Below are 25,097 nucleotides of genomic sequence, written 5' to 3'. Positions count from 1 at the left end.
TGTGGTCAAGAAATGCAATGACTAGTTATCCAGTTTGGTGCCTCTCCCTGGCTTTGTGCTAAAGTTCTGCAGTTTTACTCATCATTGCTTTTGCTCTATCAGCATAAATGTCCATCCAATGAAAAGGCAAAAAGTGTGGCAGCATTATTATGAAAATAGTTTTGACCTCACGGACTCCCTGAGAGAGCAGCATGGGCCCGCGGACCACACTTTGAGCACTGCCGTCCCAGAGTGTCTCCAGCTATTAGAAGAGCTGTTAGAAAGCTGCGGAAACGCTTAGAACACAGTCACCTCCTGTTTATCTAAATCTTTATTTTTTTCTCTAGCTAAGTGTTTTTTTAACCCAGCTTGCTCAACAATTGCATTTATATTTAAAGATACTGGTTATTAATAAAGAAGAGACATTACATTTTCATTTAAAAATAAGAAAAAAATGAGAATCTATTCTAGAAATGAGGTTCTCAGTTGTGGGCCTGTTCTTCACAATTGAGAGGATTGTGGAGCTTCAAAAGATACTAACTCTATTTCATATGATGGTGTTGCTGCTCATTATATACTGTAAAGAGCTGGGCCAGATGCAGTCGCTATTCTGCAGTAATTGCTTTACAGTAAAACTGTGAAAACCCAAAGCTTGGTGAGGCCAAGGCCTGGTTTATGGCAAAGATGCCCAGCTTGGATGTGAAAGTGCAGTCAAGGGATAAATTTACTTGGGGCAGGCTGAAAATGAACACTCTCCTGATCCTTAAGCTTTTATTAATTGCTACTGAATTTGCCTGTTCTGCTCCCGGCATGGATTGGCTGGCTGAGCTCCATCCTTCCTTTATGTCAGTGAAGATAAGGATGTGTCAGACCCTGGAAACTAGAACATGCTGTTTGGCCCTCCAAGGCAATTTCCTTTCAAGTCCCAGCTCTCTCCAGATGGCATCTAATTGTTTCTTGAATGACCTCAGTGTCCAGGCCGCAGGAACCTGGTCTGAGAGGCCATTTCACATATTTATTAGCCTGTGGATGAGAACTTACTACATAAAGCCCCCATTCACACTCTCAAAAGAGCTTTTTGTACAGAAGAAATGATGAAACTAATGGACTGTTTCCTGTGACCACCAGTCTCCAATTGGATTCTTAGTTTTCCCAGGCCCAGGTGGGTGTTTTTCGAAGGGGTATGTGTGGTCCAGCTGCGTCCATTATGGCCCAGTCTCTTCCCCTCTCTCCTCTCATCGTCTTTACTGGAAAGAGCCGAGGCAGAACTGGGCTGCATCCTCTTATGTCCTGGTTTGCAGAGCATTCCAAGCTTGCTCACGCAGAGCACAGGTGGTGTGAGTAAGGAATTCCTGTGTTCTGGGAGCCTCTTGCCATTTGGGAACACAGGTAGTTCATCGTTTGAGAGAGGTGCTTCTGAGGGCCAACGTGGGAACCAGCCCTAGTCCAGCCACAGGGATGGCAAGGCTGATTCACCCAGTGAGAACCGTGACCCTGGTGTGGCAAGTCATGTCTTATGCCTCTGTGGTTCTTATCTGTTTGAGGAGGGGCTCCCTATCTTTTTGCAAATACAGTGAATAAGAACCCTGTGTCTGGACATATGCAAGTGCACTGTTGTACGTCTTAGTTTGTGTTTGTGGACCCAGATTGAGAATCCCTATGCTATCTCCAAACATTCACTGTCCCCTGTCCTGTTCACACATTGTGCTGGGCATAGGAATGATGATGATAAATAAGACCTGGGTCCTGAGGCCAACAGACAAGGGCACAGATCACTTTAATGAGAGCTTCAATAGCCGTGTGCTGGAAGACAGTTGGAGCTAGGGCTCCTTCCTGGGGTAAGTAGAGCAATAGCAATGGGCGATAGAAGCCCCATAGGGCCACACAGACCGAGAACCAGGGCCCTAAGGCTACTTCCAGGCTGTGTCCACTTAAGGACTATGTAAGGAGCAAATTTGGGAAGATCTGAATGTACTTTAGGGATGATGCAAATTTCGTTTTCTAAAAAGAAGTCATGAGAATTGGCCTCCCCAGGGCATCAATCATACCTGGTAAAGTCCATCTGGCCTTAGTAAGGGAATGTCTCAGCCAGTACCTCTGATTCAGGTCCTCTGTCTTTCCACAAAACAGAATAGCCTTTGGAAACATCCTCCAGGAAAGTGAGATGGTGCTGTTGCCTGTATAAACAGAGTTGAGTGAGCCATTTGTTAGTGGTTTCCCCTAGCCTGGGAGGGGTGCTGGGTGTGGGAGCAAAACTCACACCTACAGTCAGTGGCACAGGACATTCCAGCTCCATGAATCCCTCTCCCTTTTCCCACAGGCAAATTCATGTCTACTTTATCCTTGAAAACTCAAGACAACTCAGTTCTTTAATGGAACGTCCTTGGAGCAGGCTGTGAAGCACCATTAATTTCCACCCATCACTGAAACACGAGTGCACAACCCTGTTATTAATGGGTGTATATTGTATATGTTTTCATGTAACATCAGTTTATGTTGGCTCCTTTTTAGCGTTTCTCAGATATAGGGATCACATCTTAAACATAGTATAAGAACTCAAGTAGAGCCCAACACAGTATATTATATCTTGATCTCAAGTTTACCTAATGTCACGCTGATAGAGTGAACCTGTAAACTCTCAAACTGATGATCTGAGCTAGAAAATTTAACACTGGGAAGGGCAGGGCTGGAGTGGCCTGGGTGGATGACTGTTCTGGGGAAGGAAGACATCTTCAGACTCTCTGTCTCTTGCATCTTATCAGCACATTGGCGACATTCTCTCGGATCAGCTTCTCCAAGTAGTGGGGGGCGCATGGTCATAGGCTGTTCTAAGCTTATAATCTTAAAGTTTATGATCCAAGGGGAAAAGGGGACTTCTCCTGCTCTGGTTTGAAAAATCCCAGGGAAGGACTCTGATTGCTCTAAATCAGGTCACATGTCTACTCCTGGACCATTCAGTGTTCAGTATTTTGATTGGCTCATATATCCATTACGTGTATGAATACACATGCCATAGGGTAAAGCTTTTGAATGTAATACCCACTATCTGCTATTTACACCATTTTTTTCCCCTGAATTTTCAGAATCAGAAGTATATTAGGCTGTGTTTCTAATTGTCTCTGTCTGCTCAGGGTACATGTGTAAAATCTTGGCATATGAATGCTAGATTTCACAGAGATATTTCATTTTTGATCTTTTCAAGTCCTACACTCATCTTTCTCTAGATTCTCTCCCTCCTGGTTTATTTGTGTGTGGATACCCACTGCCTGCCAGTTTGTCAGATCTACCACTGTTACAGAGAAGTTATAGGTGGGGGAGGGCAGAGGGGCTGTGAATTCCCCTGTGATTTATAGTTTGGCCTTGGAAGAATTCCCACATTTGTTGTCACAAGTGGCCCAGCCCTGAGGCTGGTGTGGTGTTCCTAGAGAATGCTCCAGGTGGGTTCCTGCTGCTCTGCCTGGTAACTCTCCTTTCCTCCGCCCCACTCTCCACTCCTCTGGGTACACACTGCAAGGCCAGGGATTGTATTGTCCTTTGAACCACTGACAGAAGGAACCCATTGTCTCCACCTTGGGCACAGGAGGGGCAAAGGTTGACCTGGATGTCACTTCTGCAGGCAGCATAGTGCTTAGCAGCTGACTGCCTTTTAGCAAGTGAAGAAACTGGCTGGCAATCGGTATGGTCCTTCCCGTACAACAAACCCTGAGTCAGCCTTTTCCTGCAGAGAAATGGGCCCAGTTCACGTCTCCATATACGACAAAGGTGGTTCCTTAGCCCTCTAGTCATCAGCTGTGTGGTGGGGCTTTGCTGCCTCCTGGCTCTTCTCAGATTCTGCCCTCTTCTACCTGTACATGTCCTGCCCTGTCCCATCAGTAGGGAATGGACTAGGATCTCTAACTGGGGATATTTCATGTGAGACCTGCTGTCTATGTTGCCAAGAATATCCATCTCTCGGTGGGAGGGAGGGGGTGGTTGCAAATTCTGCCTTTTGGATTTGCACAAGATAAGGTACTCCAGGCAACCAGGTGGTATCCGTGCTTCCATTATCACATCCGATAGAGCCAGCCATTCTGATTCATGGTGGTTTTAATTATTAACTCTAAGAACTGTTTGACGTGAAATGGAGATAATAATGTGTGTCTCCTAGTGTGAGTATTAAATGAGACGCCATGGTAAAAGTCCTCCATATAAATGCTGGCTCTTGGGGACCTTGCACACGGGGTGGGTGAGGGCTCCTTCAAGGGGCCCCACCCGAGAGGTGGGAAGATGTCTGTGACTGCCCTGGTCTTCTGAGAACACATCCCTGTGGTTGGGGAGGGGGTTGCTGAGAGTCAAATTTGGCACTATTCTGCAGTTAGTGGTAATGTTAAGTATTGTGTGCAAACAAGCCCCTCCCACCAGCTGGGTGAAGGGGTTCCCTCCTCTCACGCCTCCTCTTAAAGCTACTCCAGCAGCAGAAAGGAAAAGTGACACTGCTGGCCGCAAGGCTCTCTACCTCCACAGACCTGCCAAGGGCAGGCTGTGTCCTAGGTAGCTGGGGGAATTGTGTCCTTGCTCATGTCCGTGATGAACAGGGTACTCTCCTCACTTCTCTCTCCGCTAGAAAGAAGATCAGAAAGCTACTTCTGTAAGAGCCACTGAAAGCCTTTCTGGATGGGTTGGGATTTTTGGGTCATATGACTCTTCAACCCCTCACCTCAATAAACAAATACTTTTAAACAGTTTGTATATAATTTCCAAATGGCTCATGGAAGCCCCACTCCACCCCCATGTTAGGAACTCCTGGTCTGGACTGACTCTCATAGCTCTCTGGGCAGGATGCAGAATTATCCAGGATGTCACTCAGATGATGATGCCCATGATCAGTTTATGACCATGAAAAAATTATATGTTCCCACTGAAATATTTTGTTCAGGTGGCTGGTATTTGCTTGAAAGCAGAGGAGAAGGGATTAATAAGATCATTTTCTGTTTTACTTAGGCCAGCTTTTGAAGGCTGAAATGAATAGAAGTAGTCCTGACTCCACCTCTCACCTGGTGCCAACCCCACCCACCACCCCGGGGTTCCTGCCTTCTTGGGCCTTCTTCCCAGGCTGCTTCCTCCACTCAGACATTTGGTGCCCTTCCAGGTGGGAGATGGACATAGGGTGGCATTGGAAGAATGCACTGTAACTTGGGCAATTCCTGCCATTAGAGGCCGGAAAGTTGGAGGTACAGGCAGAAGGCAGCATCTGGAGGACACAGACAGAAAGTCTAGAGAGGAAGCTAGGCAGAGCAGGCACAGCCTCCACAGGGCTATCCCAGGCACGGTTCTAACTCTAGGAATGGTTGGTGTCAGAATACCTGGTAATGTGGGCTAGTGAAGTGTGAAGGAGTCAGGCACATAGAGGTCCTCTGGGGACTCTAGACACACGCTAGATCTAGTCTAAGGCAAGGACCTGGAGGGCTCGGCAAGGGGCCAGAGGCGAGGTTGGAGGAGCATTAGGCAGGACACAGGCTGAAGTCCAGCTCTGCAGCCAAGTTGGTGTGGGGACAATGGGAGAGGAGGGGGCCCATGTGATCCCCAGTCAGACTGGCTGGGACAGGGGTGGGACGTGGAGCACTGTGGATGGACCCAGGAGTCCCCCTGGGTGAGAGCCAAGTGGGCAGATGCTGTGGACACACATGCTGCCTGTTAAAACAAACAACTCCCCAAATGACAAAGACTCTGGAGCAAAACATCATCTGAGACATCTGAACAAGTGTGATTAAAACCATATGTGCAATTTTAATATGCAATCTTAAAATTTAAAGGCTGAAAAATATTTTAAGGCTTTTTTTTAGCGTTAAAACTCTTAAGCCATTGTTCCCTGGCTTTCAAGGTTCAAGAGTCACCTCGACCAGCTGGGGCCGGTCAGTGCTCAGGGTGGGGCTGGCCACACCCTTCTTTCGGGGCGTGGTTCCTGTGGCCTGATGTTTGCGTGAGATTTAGGGTCAGGTGAGCAAGTGCCTGCAGGAGGAACAAATTGGGGAGACGGAGCTTGTTGTCCCTTCCTTGGAAGGGGAAGGGAAGCTGACATTCACTTTCTGTGTGTTGGATGCCAGGCTGTTTATGTGTTATTTCACTTGATCCTCACAAAAACCTGGTAAGTTGGAGGAGGAAAACTGAGGCTCAGAGAAGTTAAGAAATTTCCTAAGGTCACCCAGCTAGCTAGCGGTGCGGTGAAGACTTGAATCCACCCTGGCTGTCCCTCTACCCTCCTACCTCCCAGCATCACTTTCAAGATGTGCAAATATGTCTTGCAGCTCAGTTTTGGAAGATGTCATTTTTGCAGAAGTGATTGTAAGACGGGAGGGCTATTGGCAGTGGAGCTGGAAGACAGTGCGGCTGGCTCTGGCTGGTGAGCCTTCACGGCATTCTGGCCTTGCACATGGCCCTCAGCCCATTTCTGCAGCACTCTGCAAGGGAGGGGCCTCTGAGGGGCTTTTGCAGTCACTGTCTATTAGTTGAGTATATAGCTCACACTTAGCAAAAGTGTCAGGAAGGGGGAAGAGAAAAGTGTCCAGCAGAGAAAACCTAGGAGCTACAATGCCAAGAGAAACACGTGCTCTGGGTGTGATGCTGCATAGTGAGTGTAGAGCGGAAGGAAGCTTGGGAGGTGGGTGTCGGATCACCTTGGGTGGGTGAGACTCGCAGCAGTCTGGGGACACAGGAATCCCCTGAAATTCTATGTAAAACATTACAGTATGTGCCTTTTGTTCTGGGAGGAAGGTCCATGGTTTTTATAGACTCTCAAAGAAGGCTGAGACTGCCAGAAAGTCTGAGTCTACTGTTTGAGAGGTTGGAATTATGCCCCGTGCATGTTCTTTTAATTTTGCCTTAATGCTAAAAACAGAAAATTGAGCTTGTATAATATAGGATCTCTGAGGTGATATCAGGAAATAGATGGTGTTGGTGGAGGGATATATGGGATGGAATTGTATGTGATAATGCAAGAAAGCAAGGTCAGGGCTGGGTGCTCACATAATTTTGCTTCACATTATCAGTTATACAATTTTAATAGCCAGCCAGTTAGAGAAACAGAAATTTGTGGGGGGGACATAAGGCCCAGTAGACAGAAATCTGTTCGTGAATACCGTCCTTAGTGTCTTTGTTTATATGTGAGGCAGATCAATACCACTTCCGGACAGAGACCACTTAACAGCCATACTCTTTCATCCCCTGAGGAATCCGGGGGAACCGTCAGACCGAGATATGGACAGCCGACACTCGTAAAAGCACCCTCTGTGTTCACCAGCGCAAGCGAACGTCTTGTCCATGGCAACACACAAAGTGGCCCAGAGAGCTGGGCCAGCGTTTCCTGCCCTCCTCCCTCCAAGTCCAGTTTGCATTCCCCTTTGGACCAAGAAACAAATCACATTTGCACATAGGCAAATGTGTCAAACTGTCTTTGGCAGCTTGTGTAGCTGCCGAGTCTGGCAAGAGGAGGAGGTCACCTCTTCCCTGATGGCCTCTCCTCATCCTCCGTGGTTTCCAGCTCTTCTCGAGCCCTGTTGCTTTTGTGCTCTGAGACACATGAGCTCCCCCCTCCCCACTAGCCTCCTGGTTTACTGTGTTCTGAATCACGCAGGCAGGCTAGGAAGCTTTGGGGAGCAGGGTTGCTGATAAAGGTGCCCCTTTTCCACCCGGGGCTTCCCAGGCACGTGCCATGACACTCTTCAAGGAGCTGAGCCTGCAGAGGGTGGCCTTAGATATTTAGGATTGGGCCGGTCCAGGTTAATCTTTCCTGCCTCCTGGGATACCAGGAGAAATGGAAGCTGTCTTTGTTCACCAAGAACCCGATTGCTGGGGTTTAGTGAAGGCAAAAAGCCGGGAAGGATGGATCTTTCTGGAGAGGTGAAGAGTCTCAGTGGCTGCCATGAGAGGTTGAGCTGTTTTGACCACAGTGACTGGTGTCCACTCTTGACTGATGTTCCAGTGTGTTCCCTGTGGGCAGGGATGAGCCAGGCCTTGCAGCCTTGGACCACTGCCGCTGGGTCACAGCCGGCCGCCCATGGTGGGCAGTGTCACTGTCCGCAGGGCTGCTTGACAATGATCAAAAGCGCCTCAGTGCTTGTAAGGTTTGACGCCTCGATTCTGGGCTGGCTTTGGGGAGGGGTACGGGGTGTACAGGCAGCATTGTTTTCCAGGTTGCCCTAAGCAGGAACAGCAGGTATGTGGTAGGGACATCTTCTCCCTGCAGACCTCTCCCCCATGCCTTGTCAGAGAGAAGGTCCATCTCATCGGGAGCCTGATCCTCTAGTGGGGACTGTGGCACTTTGGGAAAGGGATTTCATGCAGGCTCTCAGCCCAGGGACTGCTGCCGACAGGACGCGTGTGTGGAATATGGCTGGCAGGCAGCTCCTGTTTCCATGGTTACTAAATAGGGCAGGTTAGTATTAAAGCTGCCCAAGGAAAAAATGGCATTGAGGGCAACGCCTGTGCAGCCGCCTTCCTCTGGCCAGCTTTAACCCTCTTCCCAGATGGGGTAGGCAACATTTGACCTGAGGTCATGGGGGTTTCCTTCAAGGGTCCACCTGGCTGCCCAGCTGTGGCTTTTTCACAGGTGTTTTCCTTGATGTGGAGGAGTGAGCCTCCCAGAGGGCCAGAGGGGGGCGCTAGAGAGCACAGTGCTTTCCCAGAGCTCTGTGCTGCCTGTTTGGCAACTCCCTTCAGTCCCTAGGGTTGCATTAGAGACATGGAACTCTGAAGGACATGCTGTTTAGAAAACACTGAATCCAAATATGACTGGTCCTAAATCACATGTACCACATCGTCAGAGAGTGACCCCCTGCCCCATGTCCATGGCCTTTTCATTGGGCTGTGCAAGTAACAGGTTTAATTGTAAGAAGTTAAAATATCTCTTATTTGTGTATCCATGTGATCAAATACCAGGTTCTGCAATCACAGTCTGCTGTCCCTGGTCCTTTGTTCTCTTCTGAGTGACACACCATTCTGGTCCTCTGTTTCTTTGTAACTAGAATAGAATAATCATTATGGGGAGAACGTGGGGGAATTGATCAGTGTGGATGGGAGACATTTAAAAGCATAACAAATCAGTGAAGGGCACTTTGCGAATTCAGGCAATTATCATTTTTAGTTGCAATAACAACATGTTATTTTAGTCTCTCTCCTTGGCCGTTTCGGGAGAAAATTGATTAAAACCTTTGAGTGCTGCTTCAGAAATTATTTTTGGTGTGGAACAAAAAAATAAAAAGTGCTTAGGAAACAGTTACCTAATAAGATCAGCCCATTCTTTAATCCTGACGGAACCCATGCTTTGGGTATTTTGGAGACATTTCTCAGAGTAAACAGAGTAAGCCCCAGGTGACAGGAGCTGTGATTCTACAGTGACCTGAGCATCTTTTATTTTATTTTTACCCTGGCCCTGGAGCACCTGACCACATAATTCTATGTAATTTACATGTCTGAGTTATTTTTCTTTCAGGAATGCCCTTCATTCATGCTTTCTGGGGGTAGGGTCTTGGAATTCAGAGGTTTGGGCTAACTAATCTCACTGAATTTTTGTGCAGGATTTAAGGAGCTGCCTCCCTCCCTTTTCCCTGGTCGGGGAACGGGGAACGATGCTTTTTTAGCCTCTTGGGGAGTTGCTTATCCTGATAGAGCTTGTTATTTCCTGCCAAAGGGGAATAGCCAGTGAAAACTGGGCCCCTTACCTGGTGGCTATTGGCCTGATTGGTGAGTCATCCCCACAAAACTGCTGGGGCCCTGGGCTCCGGCTGCTCATGTGGATTTACCCTTTGAACTCCACCTAATAGAAATGAAGGCAGAGAAATGCATCCTCTTGGATACAGTACCTGGACCTTGGAGGACAGTATTGACCCACCAGCTGGACCATCTCCAAGGGCCCCTCCAGCTCAAAAGCCCCAGGAGGGTTACCCCGCTTGGTGCTTGCTTCCACGTTCTCAGGTGGACTTCCCAGGGCCCAGGAGCTCCCAGGACTGCACATCTGACCTCCAGCATCATGGAGGAGAAGGAGTGAGGGAGGTGAGGGAGCAGAAAGGAAGTCAGCCCCCCTTGGCTGTTCCTGTGGTGGCAGACCCTCTGTACCTCCATCCCCCCCTACATTCGATGTGTTTATTAGGCTGAACCTCTGTCCCTTTGAGTGAATGTGAAATCTGTTGCTCTCCATAGCCCTCATTCAAGCATAGAAGCTGCTCACCAGGCATTGAACAAGCAATTCTCTATTTTTACAGGCCAACTTGACCTAGTGCAAAGGCCGAGGCCTCCTGAGGATTTGACACTAATCTCGCTGGATATTTCTCATGCCTTCCTCATGCCTCATCTGGTGTTGTTCCTTTCTGGACTGAATAGGTTCTGTTTCTTCCTCATTACAAGTTTCTGCCTGTACAAAGTTTAGAAAGCTTGAGGACACATTCCATTTTTGAGTGGCCGAAGCCACAGCAAGTTAACATTTGGAACCTTAGGAGAGGAAGAGCTACAGGCAGAAACCTGGGTTTCATAAAGAACAGAATCGTTGAGCATTCGCTGTAACTGGAATGAAAGAAGAAAAGCAATTACTTTCTTCTGAAGGTGTTAGGAGGCTCTTGGTAGGGGTAAAGGCCTCAGCACAGGAGAATTGCTTGGCTGCGTTGGACACGAGGTTTGTGTGCTGGATCTGGGTTAAGCAGAGTGGGCAATGAAAGTGAAGACGGGTAATTAAAGTGAAGTATTTCAAGCGAAGGAGGGGAGTGAGACAAACAGTTGGGTCAGAGGAGGGTACACAGCCTATCCCCCATCCTCCCAACAGACGGCACGGCCAGGTGGGGAGGGCACAGGGTGCTCAGGGTGTTTGCTGACAGACCTGCTAATTAAACACCAAAAGGCAGTATTGCTTTGCCAATAGTGATGGCTGTGCCAACGTTATCAGCTGCAAACTGGCTGCCAGGAGCATCCTAATTAAAAATAAACAGTTCTGGGGGTGGGCTGGGAGAGTAGGGGCAGGGATCCTGTCTGAGGTTTCTTAGGACTTCTAGGATTGCTCTAGGGGAAAGTCACACCCTGGTCACCTTTACGTCCTTTTCTCAAAGGAGCCTCTGTCTTGTCACAAGGCGGTGTGACGTGTGCTTCCTTAACCCCAGGTGCTGGGGTGAGAGGCAAACAGACAAAGCCTCTAGGAGCAGATGCCTGGTGTCTTCACCCCTGGGGAGGACAGGCTGCCTGAGGGGGATAATGATTGCTGCTGGGTCTCTAAATTGAGGGGACAGCTAAAGCCCAAAGCTTCTTCTAAGGGAGGTTAGAATTTCATCAGAAAACAAGTCTGGTCACATGAGAATTTCTGGCACTGTGTGCATGGCAGGCTGGACACCAGCCTGCCGGAATTGAGCGAGTGGATCGTACTGGCTTCAGCGGAGAGGAAAAGTCCCAGCCTGGCCTGGAGGAAGGAGCCGCCTGACTGCGGGCACGAGCAGGGTAGCTGCTGCATGGGACGGGGCTCTAACGCCCCAAGCCCCCTTTCTTCTAATCCTAGAGAAAGTGTGTGGTCCAGGGACCGAAGACTGAAAGATGCCTAAGGAATGCAATGCTTTCCACGCCCTCTCGGCAGCTCTGTGCTGCTTCTATCACCGCAAGTCTTTTCTTGGAGTCAAGGTAGGTGTGGTTGTGAGGTACATCTAAAATTCTTTTGGGGCTTTGAAGGCATTCGTTTTCTAAAAGGTACTGGAAAAAGTTTGCAGCCTGCTGGCTATAAAAACAGAGGCACTTTCTTTGACTGATGGATCTTCATAAGCCCTGGGTGCTTCCCCTGGAAGCAGAATCCAGCCGCATAGAAGGGAGCTCCTTGTCTGTGTTTTGGGATGAAGCTCTGTTTTTGGGGACACTTTCTATCACCTTGGGCTGAAATTTTATACCAAAGGAGCTCAATAAGATGGAGCTTTTTTCTTCTTTCTCTCTTTGCCTCTTTTTCTCTTCCCTCGTTCACAGTGAATGTGAGGTGGTTGAGTCCCTCTGTCCCCCTAACCTGCTGGTCCATTATGTCAGTATACAGAAAGCACCAGATATCTCCTTTCAAAGGTTAGCCAGGTTCCAAAACATTTCAATATTCAGAACTATCTTTTTCTTTACTGCTCCCATTTTTAACATTTGTTACAAGACACCTTTGCCAAAGGTTTTGCGTAATATGTCAATACACTATTTTGATGAAAATATTCAAAAAACCTCTTTTGATTAATTCAAGACGAGGCCTGTGTTCTGTTCCCCGCCTGTGACAACACTAAGAATTAAATTAATATAGGCTCTCATTGATCTGGGGGTTTGTCTGCCTTGGAAAAATCTTGTCGGCCCCAGTATGACTGTGGACCTCATTTATTCTTGGGAAACAGGAGTCTGAAAGCTCTCAAGGAATTCTTCCCACCCTGACGGCAGAGCTCCCTCTCCTGAGGGACTGACTTATTCGCTGCCATTGAAAGAGTTATAACAGGGTTATGATGTTCTGCTTCTTTGTTCTCAATAACGCTTAAAAAAAAAATCAGGCAAATTTTACAGAAAAACCTGCTAAAGAAAGAAAGACCCCTTTGTATAAAAATATACACCGAATGAGAAGAGAATAGGCTTCTTCTGATTTGACTGCCCTGTCGGAGTATTCAGAGTAGTTTTCTAACCGTTCATCAAAGTTCATTTTTGTCTCTTTGTCAAGGAATTTGGAGGAGGGTGAGTAATTAATCCTCGGTTAAAAGTGTTCCCTCCCTGATTTAAGAACATCTTTCTATCCTGGAGCTCAGTGGGGTGATGTGAGGACCACGTGGTTTCTGACCTAAATATGGATTGTTCTAGCACGGGGCAGATGAAGTCATGCCATTAACGGTATTTTAAAGCTGTCAAAGATAAACCAGGAAGTCCCAGAGGGAATCGTGCACTTCACTGATTGGCAGTTGGTTTTCACTCTAATAGAAGTCCTTCCATAAGCCAACTTCTGCTAATTCAGAAAAGTGCAGCTCAGCGTTTGATATGTGAGGAAACAGCCCATAGCTATCTGGGTCTGAGTGATGAGATTCTCTTTGGTATGGGGTTAGTCTGAACCAGCCGTCCTTCAGCTCATCCCTTCCCGGCCTGCCCCCCACTGCCACTCTTTTTGTGAGGAAGATCAGCACTAAGTTAACATCTGATGCCAATCCTCCTCTTTTTGCTGAGGAAGATTGGCCCTGAGCTAACATCCGTGCCCATACTTCCTCTACTTGATGTGGGACGCCGCCACAGCATGGCCTGACAAGCGGTGCGTCGGTACGCGCCTGGGATCTGAACCCGCGCAGCCCGGGCCGCCGCAGCGGAGCGCGTGCACTTAACCGCTTGCACCACCAGGCCGGCCCCCCAACTGCCACTCGTGGTAGAAACACCTGGGCTTCCTACCCCACCCCTCGTTTGTTGCATCTTCATGGCACAGAGGCAGGACCTGACCTGCTCACTCACCAGAAACTGAATCCTGCAGACCCAACTTAGGGTGTCCCGCTGACCCTCCAGATGTGCTTCCCTGTCTTCTTTTGTTTAGATAGTTACCTGGGAAAGAAAATCCGCCTGTTTGTAAACCCCTCCTCCTGCCAGTGTTGTCCCAGTGATGATACTGCCCTGCTTTATTGACTCCCACTTTAATTAGGGGCTTCAGGTCTTGCCGCTCGTAATTAGTTTCCGTTGCAATGAGAGTTTCAAAATTAAATTGGGATCGATTGCCTGATAGCAAAGCGGAAATGAAGCTCTGGTTCTTGACCACGTATGCTGCTTCCCTTGGCATGAGTTTCTCATACCAAAAATAACACTGCGGTAGCCATGGTAACTTTCCATTTAGTCTAATCCATATCATCTCTGGAGAAAGTAGAACGTTATTAATAGTGTTTGTTGTATGGAAAGAAAACTAAAAATATAAAGCTCCTTCGTTACGTGGGAGACCAATCACACAGGCACTTTCAGGGAATAAGCTCTTATTTGCAGAGATTTGGCAGTATTTAGAATGTATTTAGGGGCCTCGTGTGGACTTGTATACAAAGGCCCTGGAAAGGAATTAAATGAGAGGCCAAGAATGGAGAGGAGGATCAAAGATCCTGCAGCGCTGAGATTTGAGACCAGAGATGAGATGTTGAGGGTCATGACTTTAACATCCCAGAAGGGCTTCACAGCAGGGAGTCATTTCACAAAAGACCACTGGATCTGGGGTGAGCAGAGGAAAGGATGTTTTGCTTATGCCTGAAAGAGTTCGGAATGAAGCTTATTCCAGATCCATAACATTAGTGGAGCACATTCAAGTTTGAAAGTCCCTGAGTGTCAAATATAGTAGCCCCATCTGTGTGTAAGCACTCTGTTAGGTGGGGTGGGGGAGTGATAAGTGACAACTGAGGCATACTCCTGCCTTTGAAGGATACACCACAAGAGCATTAGGTCATAGTGTCATTTCGTTACATTTACAAAAGGCTTTCCAATGTCTGAATTCCTTCACAGGTTGTCTCACTGGAATCTCAAAGCAAGGTCTCTGAGGCGGGCAGGGCAATAGTTTACCCCTTTCCACAGAGGAGAAACTGAGGCTTAGAGAAACTATCTGCCCAGAATCATTTAATGGACAACTAGGAATAGAAATCAGGTTTTTTGGCTGTAAGCCCAATGTCCTTTCTGTTACAACATATGAAGACCACTGAAACCTGAAACAAGACGATGTCTTATATATTAGTACTTCAGTTTATAATTCAGTCGGGGAAGAATAGCGTGAACCTCAGTTTTCAGGAGAGACTTCAGGGAGGATGCAGAACTGATTTTCGCAGAGTCGTAACCCTCCTGCAGGCAGTGGCAGGATCATCTTTAAGGCCCTAGTGAACAGAAGGATTTTGGTGAGAAGCACAATAGATCTCATTTCTGGCACTGGTAATGGGAACAGACCCCAACTTCTTCTGGTCCCTCGTGTCTTTGATTTTTCTTGGGTGTGGGCAGGGGAAAAAGGAGCTGAAACTTGTCATCTTATCAATGGCTCCTCCTGAGGAAAGTCACTGTGGTTGTGTCAGGAAACTTCAGGGGAACCTAAGAGATGGGGATTGCCTTTCAAGTGCAGAATAGCTGCCTTTCTGAAAGAGCATAAACAGAGGTTGGAGTATGGAATCAGTGGATAAACAAATTAGTAAGTCTCAGCTAACCAGTCACTGAGTCCAGTGGCAGTGGTCTTGTCAACCAGGAGTCATGGTTGGAAGGCAGTAGATTTTTTTTTTTTATTATTCTGAGGAAGATTCACCTTGAGTTAACATCTGTTGCCAATCTTCCTCTTTTTACTTGAGGAAGATTCACCCTGAGCTAACATCTGTGCCAATCTTCCTCTACTTTGTATGTGGGTCGCCGCCACAGCATGGCTGCCGACAAGTGGTATAGGTCCATGCCCAGGAACTGAACCTGGGCCACCAAAGCAGAGCACACCAAACTTAACTGCTAGGCCACAGGGCCAGCCCCCAGAAGGCAGTGGGTTTTAAGCATATAGTTTCCCATAGGTAGATTTGACTGTCTTTGCAGCCATGAAGTGCTCTGTGGTGGGAAGAGCTTAACTTGTGCTGTTGCCGTTGTTATGTTTTGTTTTGCTTTAAATCATTTCCCTTGCCCCTGGAAAAAATATTTGGAGCCTCTCTGAACACACATTACAGCCTGAGGTCTCCCATCTGCCCATCCATAGAGGGTTGGGTCCCTGGAACTTGTTTTCATTGGAAGCTGTCTTTCTATGTCAGAGTGAATGTGGTGGAGCGAAGGTCCCGCTTGTCTTCTCTGTGGCTGGTCCCTTGGTCTATCTGCTGCTGTGACAGCTTGGGTACTAGTGATACATCCCAGTGTCAACAATGGCCTGAGTTGCCTTTGTTGTGGGGCTGATGCACCATCAGCAGAAGATGTGTAAGATGGAAAAGGCCACTCGGGAAATGTCTTTCCAAATGACTCAGCCCCTCCTCATGGCGGCTGCTAGTTGCTCATTTCTCTCTCCTGCCCTCCAAAGAAAAAAAAAAAAGCCTAGCAAAGCTTTTTTTAAGAGACCTAAATGCATTCATTCCATTGGCATCTGGGAGCCATGGGGATCTGGTGTCAGCATCAGGGGAAGGACATGCCTGACAGGGGCTGGGTCCCAGAGCCCCTTCCCTGCAGACCCCAGAGCTTGGATCCTGGCCGAGGCCTTGTTTTTGTTGGAGAAACATGGGTGGGAAACAAAGAGGAGACTGGGACCCTGGGAAAATTTTGTTAGCGGGTTCAGCACCTCCAGGACTGCAGAGAGATGGGCCTGTGCCAAACATTGGGGAGGACGCTGGAAAGTCAGGTTGCTTGGGCCACAGAGGTCTTCCTGTACCACCATGTGAGAGGTCAGCAGTACACAGGGGACCCAGGCCTCTGTCGTTGGGTTTAAAGATGTTGTCAAAGATAGCTCTGAGGCCTTTTAGCTGATGAACATTTTGGATGTCCCCAGGACTGCAGAGGAGACTCGGGCTGTCCAGGCTGGGGAGGAGAGGAGAGGAGTGCCTCATGGGGTTGACCACCACTGCGACATCTCTGACTTATCTGGATTTCCAATGCGTGTCCACAGTAGCCCCTGGAGCTACTGTTGGACTCTGGCTCTGGCCATGAGAATGTCATAGCTTATTTTTCTAGCTTATGAAAGAGCTATAATCAGTCTTTTAGTTTATATGGAGAACAGCTATCCCCAGTATCCACTCCAATACATGTGTGCTTTTACAAAGCCAGTTATGCGCAAAGAAGCAACAAGCTAGAATCCTAGATTCTTAGTAAGATGGGATTTGAAGGACCGTTGAGCCAGCCTCCCACTCAGAATTCATTTACTCGTTCCCCACCCCCACCCCCACCCCCACCGCCACGCCCAGTGTGAGTATTGAGGGCCTACTGGGTACTGCGGAGACAGAGTGAAAGTTCCCACCCTGAAGGAGCAATTCCGTGTCCGGGGGTGGAGATGGACATGAAGGCAGCTCTCTCCGAAGTACGTGGTAGGTGCAAAGGCGGAGAGAATACACAGCATATTGTAAGGGCCCAGGCAGAGGTATTAACCCAGCCCTGCGTCAGAGAACTTCCTGGAGGAGGTAACACTGAGCACCTCCTAAAGGAGCAGTAGCTAGAAGAAGCATGGGGGAGAGAAAAGGCACAGGCTAAAGCGAAGGAGTGGAAGGAGATGAGACCAGACAGGTGGTCAAGGAACAGATCGTGCAGGGCCTGTGTGCTGGCGGAGGGGAGCAGTGGACACTTTGGGTGTGGAGTGGGTGAGGGTTTGAGGGTTGGTCGCTTTGTGTGTAGGATGAGTTCGAGGAGCATAACCAGCGTCTCCCCTAACTCTTGCCTGTGTCCCTGAAGCCTCCCGTCAGCTCTGCTTGTCCTTGCCTGCTCACTCCTATTTTCCTCCCTCCACCTTCTCTTTAAGCCCATTTTTAACACTCATGGTAAGATCTTGTTTCTTACTTCACAGCGGCAGTTAAGACTGTCAGGCACGGTATTTTTCCGTCCCCACCCCTGCCCCCACAAGCTACAGCTATATCCACGTCCATATCCGTGATCCTCGCTTCCTTCCTCCAGCCTCCGAGGATGAAGTGTCCCTCTCCCTGACCAAGGCCAGCCCTGCCACCTGTGCCCATGACCACCCCCCTTCTTTGTCACCCTCAAAGACTCCTCGGACCTTCAGTCTGTCCCTCTCTACCAACACTTTTCTCTTAGCTTATAAACATGCTTCAGTCTTTCTCATTCTAAAAATAATCCTCATTTCCATGTCTTCCTTCCTGGTCCCTGTCTTCATCTGCCCAAAAGCTGGTTAACACAGTCTCTGCTTCCTCACTTTCCATTGGCCCCTTTACCCCACCTTGCCAAGTCCAGTGGATGCTGTCCAATTCTGATTTTATTGGAACTCTCTGCTGCCCTTGGCATTGTTGGCCATTCCTTCCTGAAAGTCTGCTCTCTCAACCTCTAGGACATTGTACTCTACTTGTTCTCCTGAATTTTTCTTGACAAGTCCTACCCTATTATTATGGACTGAATCTTTGTGTCCCCCCACAATTTATGTTGAAATCCTAACCTTCAAGGTGATGGTATTAAGAGATGGGCCCTTTGGGAGGTGATTAGGTTGTGAGGGTGGAGCCCTCATGAATGGGATTAGTGCCCTTATAAAAGAGACCCCAGAGAGCTCTCTTTCTTCTGCTGTGTGAGGACACAGTAAGAAGAGGGCTATCTATGAACCAGGAAGCAGGCCTTCACCAGACACCGAGTCTGCTAGCATCTTGATTTTGGATTTCCCAGCCTCCAGAACTGAGAAATAAATGCTGGCTGTTTAAGCCACTCAGTCTGTGGTTTTTTTCTTATAGCAACCCAAATGGACTAAGACACCTGTCTTCAGTTTCTCTTTCTAGCCTGCCTTTTAAAAGCCAGCATCACCTAGCCCTCTTCTCATATGCCCTCTATACCCCATCTCTTAGGTGACCGTTGAGATAGGATTCCCCCTCCATACTGAGGATTCTCAAGCTGTGTCTCCAGTCCAGCCCTTCTCCACAGCACCTAGAGCCCCTGGTCTGGTGAGCCACTCCATCCAGATGACCCACAAGCACCTCAGGCTCTACATCTTCTTCCACAAACCTGCTCCCTTCACTTGCTTCTGTATTGGGAGTTCATGGCTCAGTCATCTTCCCAGAGCTCCCATGTCTCTTCCCCCCATTCATCTTCCTTGTCTTCACGATTTTACTCCTAAACATTTCTCTCATCTGCCTCTTCCTCCCTGTCTCTACCACCAGTACTGCACTGATTCAGGCCTCATCATTCTTGCTTGGAGTTCTGCAGAAGCGTCCCAACTGATCATCCTGCCCTAAATCTTCATAGGAGGCTATTTCATTACCTTTCTGTTGATGTTTCTAGAGATGGGGAGTGTATTGTGTCCTGAAGACACTACATTTGAACACCTCTTGATTGTCAGAAGGTCCCTCCTCGCATTGAGTCAAAATCGATCCATCTCCATGTCCACCTTATTCTGCAGTTAAATGGGCATCATAGCCCTTCAGGTGCATTTTTCCCCCTTCATATTGTGAGCATGTCTATTTTGAGGCCAGATTAGTTGGTGTGAGTGGATCCTAGAAATAAAACAGGAGGGACTCTGGATTAGTTTCCCTAGGGAGTTGAACCAAGAATATTTGACCCATCATCTTGGGATGATAACAGCCCAAGCCTTCAGATATTTCAGTACAGCCCTCATGTTTCCTCTAAGTATTTTGTGTGCCAACTAAACATTTCTAGTTCTTTATATACTTTGGGAGGCTTGGATTCTAGTTTTCAGTCAACCTCTTACTCCGTAAGTCTGAGCAAATCATGAAAATGCGGGGCTTGGTCGTGTTTTCTCTTGTGAGATATAAATATTCTTGCTGCCTGTTTAACTCCAGGGACGTTGTACGGATTCGTGAGATCTGAGGTGTGTTGTTTTGAGTGTCTTGTCACTCTGAATCCAGCTGCTGTTTCCCTGTTTCTGCCCATGACGTCTAGCATGGTGTTTGTGTTTTCAAAAAGCTTGCTAAGCGAAGTATGCCGGTGTCAAGTGCTTTGAGCTCCTCTGGGAGAAGTATACCTTTAAAGTAACATGTGAGCTGTGTATTGGAAGTAGTGAAGTTGATGCTTGGCCAAACCCATCTTGTGATGAATCATTTGGTTTTGTTAAGAACTTACTATGCACTTAGCCCGGGCCTATGATACTCTTTGTCCCAGAGCAGATTTCTGAGACAGTTGTTAGTCATGGGACTATTTTGGAGAGAGAGAATTTGGAAAGTCATTTATTCCACACCCCACGCTGGAAGGCTTTCTGAATCTTTGGATTTTCCTCTGTGTATCTGGCATATCTTGTTTTTCCTTCCAATTACATCTCCCTAGTGTCTTTCAACCACAATGCATTTTGTTTATTCATTCACTCATTCATTCATTCAAGGTGAATTGAGAAAAGGATAGTTATTGGAATTAAGTTGATTTCGATTTTCCAGTCTTCTTGTTGAAGAGCATATAGGGCATCTATTTTGGTGATGTTCCAGTGATGTTCCAGATCACTCATAATTTGAATTGAGATGTTGAATTAACAGGTTGAATTACTAGGGGTAAAGATTTGTGGTTTGGATCTCCCTGCATTCTGAACTTTGCTCAGCTGGTCTTCAAACCCTCATCTTGGGGTCTGCCTCAGCCAGGGCAGTCTCTGTTTTTTCATTCTCCGTAGATGTTAACAAAGCACCACTATTACTGAATGGAATCTCATTGCCAGACCCAGCGATTAATATTTCGCTTGCTGTCTCATTTAGCCTGTGTGCCAACCTGGTGAGAGAGAGAAGTATTCTCAGAAGTCACTTGAGGACATTTTTAAAGGAGCAAAGCGGTTTACAGGGGGTTTTCACAGGTCGAACTTGTGCTTAGCTTTTACTTGAAGCCCTTCATTTCACTGGCCCCATAAACGATTAAGTGCAACCAGTGACCTCCGCCTTCACCTTAAGTGTGGCCTGTCTGATTTCTCTCTCAGAGTAATCAGAATACAGGGCTGCCACATGGGGGTGATTCAGATGTCTCTTCCTTTGTGGGCTGCTCCAGGAAGTCATATCTAACTTTGATCTAGAGGGGAAGGTACTGGCCACAGCTTTCAGCAGGGCAAGATGTTAACAAATGGCCGGTTGAAAATCTCATCGTGTTTCAGTTTATCTATTACCAGGGAAAGGCGAGACCCCCCGCTGGAGCTGAGTACTGAGTGAACCCGTGGGTAAATAATACTTTGTCAAGAGGGTAAGAAACATGACCGGTGAACTCACCAGGGCCAGGTGAGAGGGAAGGAGATCTTAAGGTGTAACGAGTGCATTGAGCAATTTCTCCCCCGTGTGGGTGACCTTTGTGAAGGAAAGAAGCCATTCTCGGCGTTGGGTGTGCTGCATTCTGTCAAACTTAGAAGTCCTCCTGCAGTTTTTAGATCGAAATCATTCTCCTTCAGTGAAAAATGATTTTCAGTCCTTTGGTGTTCCATCAAAATAAAACTGAACTTCATGGGGGCTGGTCCCGTGGCTTAGCGGTTAAGTGTGCACGTTCTGCTACTGGCGGCCCGGGTTCGGATCCCGGGCGTGCACCGACACACCGCTTGTCCAGCCATGCTGAGGCGGCGTCCCACATACAGCAACTAGCAGGATGTGCAACTACGACATGCAACTATCTACTGGGGCTTTGGGGAGAAAAAGGAGGAGGATTGGCAATAGATGTTACCTCAGGGCTAGTCTTCCTCAGCAAAAAGGAGGATTGGCATGGATGTTAGCTCAGGACTGATCTTCCTCACAAAAAAAAAATAAATAAATAAAACTGAACTTCAGAAGCAATAGCTTCATGATCCAGCAGGATGGGAAGGTGTAGAGGAGACCTTGCACAGAGAATTTACTGGGGATAAAAGACAACTAGAGTTGAACATCAAAGGAGCCGTGGGCACCAATCAGAATGATTCTAACATAATTAGTTTGGCACGGAGGATTAAATTACTGCTGCCTGCTTAGAGGGTGCACTGCTTTAAGACTTCAGTCTGCACAAATTAAAATTAAATTAGCCTTTTTCATTTACACACATGGAAAGCAGAATTTTAATGGGACTTTCTCAGAACCTTGATAAGCAAGGAATTCCACAGATATCCTCTTCGTATTTCCTATTCAGGGTTTCTGAGCCTCTTTGGATAAGCGTTTGATAATGAATAAAATGAAATCTCCTGGATTTGGGCTCTCTGGGGGTTTTGATGGCATTTTCCTGTCGGCACTAGGATCTGATGGCCCCTCTATCGTCATTTGTCTGTGAAAAGAAAAATCACATATAGTAGGAAAATGAAGCATCTTAATTTAACAGCAAATTGCAAATCAGTTTTTAATGGCACTGGAGTGTGAATCTGGTGTAAAGTGTGATAAATTACACAGGTTTAGTTATAAAATGGTAAAATGGCATCAAAATCCATATGCAGAATCTTTGCTGAAGGGGAGATTCTTTCTAGGATTTAAAAAAGAGAAATTTATTTTGTCAAGGTACTTCAACATCAAATTAATTGAAGTGTTTCAGAATGTTAAAACTGATTGAGATTTTATGAAACCTCTTTGCTACTGATTCCTTTCTCAGAAGGGGCCAGACACCCTTGCTGACCTCAGATATAAGATGGAAAACACTCTCAGTGTTCTCAATTTCAGCAAAACGACTTGTGATTTATTGCTGTACATTCTCTTCAGATGTCTTGTCTCCCCAGAGAGGCTGTAACCTGTCAGGCCATGGAGTCTCTTACCCACGTCTACATCACCCCTCAGATCTAGCTGAGGAAACGGATTGGCACCATAGGAACTCAACAAGTCCTTGAGTTTAATCGAAGGCACAGTGTTCCAGTGACTATCACACTCTTGATTTAAAATTGATCTCCTGATTGTTTCTACAGATGGGTGGCCAACAGGGTGAAGGATGTGTTGATTAGGAAGCTGCACACAGAGGCTGCCTTGTTGAGCTTTGATGTAAGGATTGAAAGGAGCAGGCTCAGAGGAAGAAGGGGCCCAAGTGAGACCAGAGATCCCCATCTGTCAAGAGCCCAACACCTAAAAGGCAAAAAGGCCCCTGGGAATGCACTCAAGGCCTCTCTCTGCTGGCCCATGGAGTGTGTTTGTGTGAATTAGAATAAGGCACCCTTTCCTCGAGACACACCCTATTGCTATCCGCAGGGCAACTGCTGTAATCAATATACAAGTTTTCCATGGCTGTGTACGAAGGGCACCTCCTTAGATGTAGTGCCACTGTGCTGTACACGTCCTGGAGCTGAGGGCCAGGCCACCCACTGGGCTGGGCCAGGCTGGAGGGCCATGCCACCATTTGCTTTTGTCTACCAAATGGGAGATACAACATTTGAATTTGACATTTTTTTCTCTTTGGACTTTTATTTACAAAGTTAATGTTTACTTAAGTGAAGGCTTTGGCTTTAATCACAGTTATTAGCATGAGAAACTGTATCACCCCAGTGGGAAAAGCTGGATTACTAAATTCAAGCCTTTCTTCATTTATCTTTGGATTATAATAAAATATTTCTAGACAAGCCATAAAGCCGGCAAGTGTCAATAAAAGGTGACAGAGGACACAGTGTACAAATTGTTTCATTCCAAGGCCTCAGGATTGCCCAAATGCCGTTGCCTTCCATTCTACCTCAGATTAAAACATTCGAGGACTTGTACTAAAAGCTGCTGGGCTTGAAGCTCATGGAGAACTGGATTTTTATTGCTCAGCCTCTGGGCAGGGTTAAGAGTGGCAGAAGTAATTGGGATTTGTTCATTCTGGGGGTTCATGATCAATTTATGCAGGTTTTCAATGGTAAAAATACCAATTGGATCTCTGAAAGCCCTTGATATACTTTGGAATTTGGTTATAAACTGATCCACTGCTTGAAATGCAACACAAGGCAGGGATTCAAAGGGGCTGGGTTTCTGAAATCTCCAAAGAATCTCATTTGTAGGCAGATTTACTTGCAAGACAATCCTAGCTATAGCAACCTTGGGGAGGCTTCAGAATGCTTGTATAATGGTCTCAAAGGTGTGCTTTTTCCAGAATGTGGAGCTCAAGCTCTTCACGTGTTTACAACATTTATTAGAGATTGCGATGACACAGGCTTCCTATCATGGCAGATCTTGCCTGAGTTCAGTGGATTTTAGATGAGGGTCTGTCCCTGTGGACTCTTGTATTGCCCCAGCTTGGGCCACCTGGTGACAGTTCACAGCATGACCCCAAGGGGTTTCCCACCAGCTCATCGGAGGACATGGGCTTCGCTCAGAAATAAGGCAAACTTTAATAATGATCCAGAAGGCCAGACTTATAATTTTGATTGTGATCATAATTTCTGGGTGCGATTTTTAGAGAAACGTGACCTGTGAAATTGTTTCGTATAACTTGATGAGAGGCCTGGCCTCTCCCTCAGTTGAATAGACTCATCCTGGGCAGAAGAAAGAAGCTTTTGTTTGAGAGCCAGTGGCACTCTCGGTGTTACGGCCTGACAATCCTGACTAGGATAGAATGGTCCAGAAGCTTGTTCCCTCCCTCCTCCTTCATTCTCTCTCCTCTCCCCTCCCCTCCCCTCCTCACCCCTCCTCTGCTCGCCTTCTCTTTTCATGCACACATTCCCTTCCTCCTTTTTTCATTTCAAGCAAGTGAAGTGCCAGCCTTGATCATAGAATGAATGACTAGAAAATCATCTCAATTTTTAAAATTTAACAAAATAACGTATAGATGACTAAGCGTCCAAGGCCGTGAAGGACACATAATCTCCGTACCAGGACCTCTCAGCCTTGTGTAAAACATGAAACTCTCTTGCACTCCTGCTGACACTCTGTCACCTGTGTACTGTGGGTGTGTGAGCCAGCTGCAGCTAACCAGATGTACTTGTTAGTACTGAGCTGTGTGCATGCAGAGTGCTTGCCACCAAGGGAAAGTGCCACCTTGCAGGTGGTCAGTGTCACCCTGCACAGGTAGAACTAGTTAACACTACTCAAAACCCCAATAGCTACTGACTTGGAACTGAAATAAACAGAATAAACAAACCTATGCCTACGTAGAAATTAGTTGTTCCAACTTCTTTTCTATTCCATCAGAACTAAATTCTCAAAGGCCAGATATCTCTACAAGTTTCTGATGGATTTTATAATTCTTTTTTTAAAAAATTCTTTAGTGAAGTAACTTTCAATTGTTGTGGCTAAGAATCATCTTTGGAAGGGGGTTCAAATTCCACATTGTTTCAAGCGAGTGCCTACTGTGTGTAGGCACAGTGCCAGGCACTGTGTTCATTAGGGCGGGTGGTCCTGTGAGGTGGAAACTGTGATCCCCTAGGGAATACAGAAACTAGTTAAGAGGAGTCTAGACAGGTGGCCAAGGTCAACTGTTATTGACCAACCTCCAAACTCTCTCTTTTTCTCCTCACCCAGTGTCAAGGAAGCCGCCCCATGGAGGGTGAGAAGGCGAGCTTGGTTCCAGTCAATGAGTGTTTTCTGGGCACCTGCTGTGTGCCATGCACTGGGCTGGGCTCTGGGAGCCAAAGGCAAATAAGGCACAGCCTCTGCCCTCAAAAAGCTTGTGCCCGCCAGACTGCATTGCCTCTC

At 47.1% G+C, this 25,097-nt stretch overlaps 1 protein-coding gene across 5 annotated transcripts in view; it reads left to right on the top strand.

Annotated features, from left to right (window-relative positions):
• Positions 1–25,097, top strand: part of BCAR3 (BCAR3 adaptor protein, NSP family member) — a 130,653-nt gene that overhangs the window by 65,427 nt on the left and 40,129 nt on the right. Inside the window, exon 1 of one of the 5 annotated variants that reach the window (XM_058538561.1) lies at positions 11,491–11,607. The exons of the other annotated variants lie outside the window; for them this stretch is intronic. Coding sequence (XP_058394544.1) covers positions 11,524–11,607 — 84 coding nt within the window. The 5' untranslated portion in view covers positions 11,491–11,523. Of the gene's footprint in view, positions 1–11,490; positions 11,608–25,097 lie in introns of those variants that run through there. 5 annotated transcript variants of the gene reach the window in all.

The sequence above is a fragment of the Diceros bicornis genome, chromosome 4, assembly GCF_020826845.1.
Source record: "Diceros bicornis minor isolate mBicDic1 chromosome 4, mDicBic1.mat.cur, whole genome shotgun sequence".
Classification (NCBI taxonomy): domain Eukaryota; kingdom Metazoa; phylum Chordata; class Mammalia; order Perissodactyla; family Rhinocerotidae; genus Diceros; species Diceros bicornis.
The sequence above is the reverse complement of the archived record's forward strand: the minus strand, read 5'-3'. Positions and strand labels throughout refer to the sequence as shown.